The 1,497-nt window shown below is 50.4% G+C and overlaps 1 protein-coding gene across 1 annotated transcript; it reads left to right on the plus strand.

The window, feature by feature from the left end:
* Positions 1-343: 343 nt before the first annotated feature.
* LOC135384303 (uncharacterized) lies at positions 344-1,042 on the plus strand. Its single transcript, XM_064613509.1, has 2 exons — positions 344-490; positions 551-1,042. Exons 1-2 carry the CDS (start codon positions 344-346, stop codon positions 1,040-1,042), a joined length of 639 nt encoding a protein of 212 aa, XP_064469579.1.
* The last annotated feature ends 455 nt before the right edge of the window (positions 1,043-1,497 follow it).

Below are 1,497 nucleotides of genomic sequence, written 5' to 3' on the forward strand. Positions count from 1 at the left end.
TGCCTCAACTGACAGTTCAGGAGCGCACGCAAGTCGTTCTGTGGTATAATGAACTTCGAAGCCTTAAACAGGTGCGCCGAAGGTTTCGAGAAAGTTTCACCGCCGTCCCCCGTGTAAGGAGACTATTCTTCGTTGGGTGTCACGCTTTGCGGGAGAAGAAACCGTGCACAGCAAAAAACACGACTATCCAAATGTGGTTGCCACAGACGAACTCGAGTGTGCGATCGCAGGAGCGTTTCAGGTCGCCCCTCACATGTCTGTGAGAAGAGCCGCGAGGCTTTTCTGCGTTTCGATGTCCACAGTACGGAAGGCATTGAAGTCTCATGCCTTCCGTCCATACAAGATGCAGCTAGTCCACGCAATCAACAAGGATGACTATACAAGAAGAGTGCAGTTCTGCATCGACGAGCTGTCCAGGATTGAGGCCAACCCACTCCACCTTCAGTTTTTACTGTTTAGTGATGAGGCGACGTTTCACATAAACGGCCACGTGAAGAGACACAACTACCAGTACTGGTCGTGAACTAATCCAAACTGGCTCTTGGAACAGCCGGTGCAGTCCCCGAAGACGACAGTCTGGTGCGGTCTGTGGCTGGAGGGCATCGTTGGACCATTTTTCTTTGATGGCACCGTAACGGGGCAGAACTACCTCACCATGCTGCAGAGGGAGTTCCTGCCCGAACTAGCATCCCTTCACATGCAGAAGGAAGTTTGCATATTCATGCAGGACGGCGCGCCTCCCCACTTGGCGACAGAGACTTTCCCAGGAAGGTGGATGGGGCGAGGCTCCCCAACAATGCCTTGGCCTGCCAGGTCGCCAGACCTCACCCCTTGCGATTTCTTTTTGTGGGGGTACGTGAAATCCAAAGTGTACAGCGGACAAGTATCAAGCCTACAACAGCTTAAGGCCAGGATAGAGAACGCTATACGGTCTCTCGACATCGAAATCTTGACAAGGGTATTCGTGGAATACCGTAAACGCCTGCAGAAATGCATAGACAGAAGAGGCCATCACATTGAGTGCTGGGCAGACCGTGACTGACCGCCCACAGGTGGTGCAAAAACAACGGCCCTTTTCAGGGGTACCCAAAAGATATGCAGAGGCTGCGTTGCAAAAAAGAAAACCCTTCAATATTTTACGAATATCACAACACACTCAGTTCCTAAAAATGCAGAGACCCTCAGAGAACACTCTGTCATAACATTTCTTGACACCTTTCCATGTCACTAACATTTCCCGAATTATTTGAATTTCATTTCAAGGGGTCGATGTTTAAACAAACCCAGCTGATTTCTTTGGGAAGTACCGCCACAGTGAACGTTCCATCTTTTAAACGGAATTAAATTTCGTCAGGTGTCAACCTGACAAACTTCCTTTCTCAAATCAGGACGAGCTTCGCTGTGGAACTCCGTTTCGGTTTCGGGACCGATAGCGCCCCTAGCGGTACGTGTCACACCGCTCCTCAGACCGCCATGCTGCCCTATTCTAATGCATGG

The sequence above is a fragment of the Ornithodoros turicata genome, chromosome 2 (assembly GCF_037126465.1).
Source record: "Ornithodoros turicata isolate Travis chromosome 2, ASM3712646v1, whole genome shotgun sequence".
Classification (NCBI taxonomy): Eukaryota; Metazoa; Arthropoda; class Arachnida; order Ixodida; family Argasidae; genus Ornithodoros; species Ornithodoros turicata.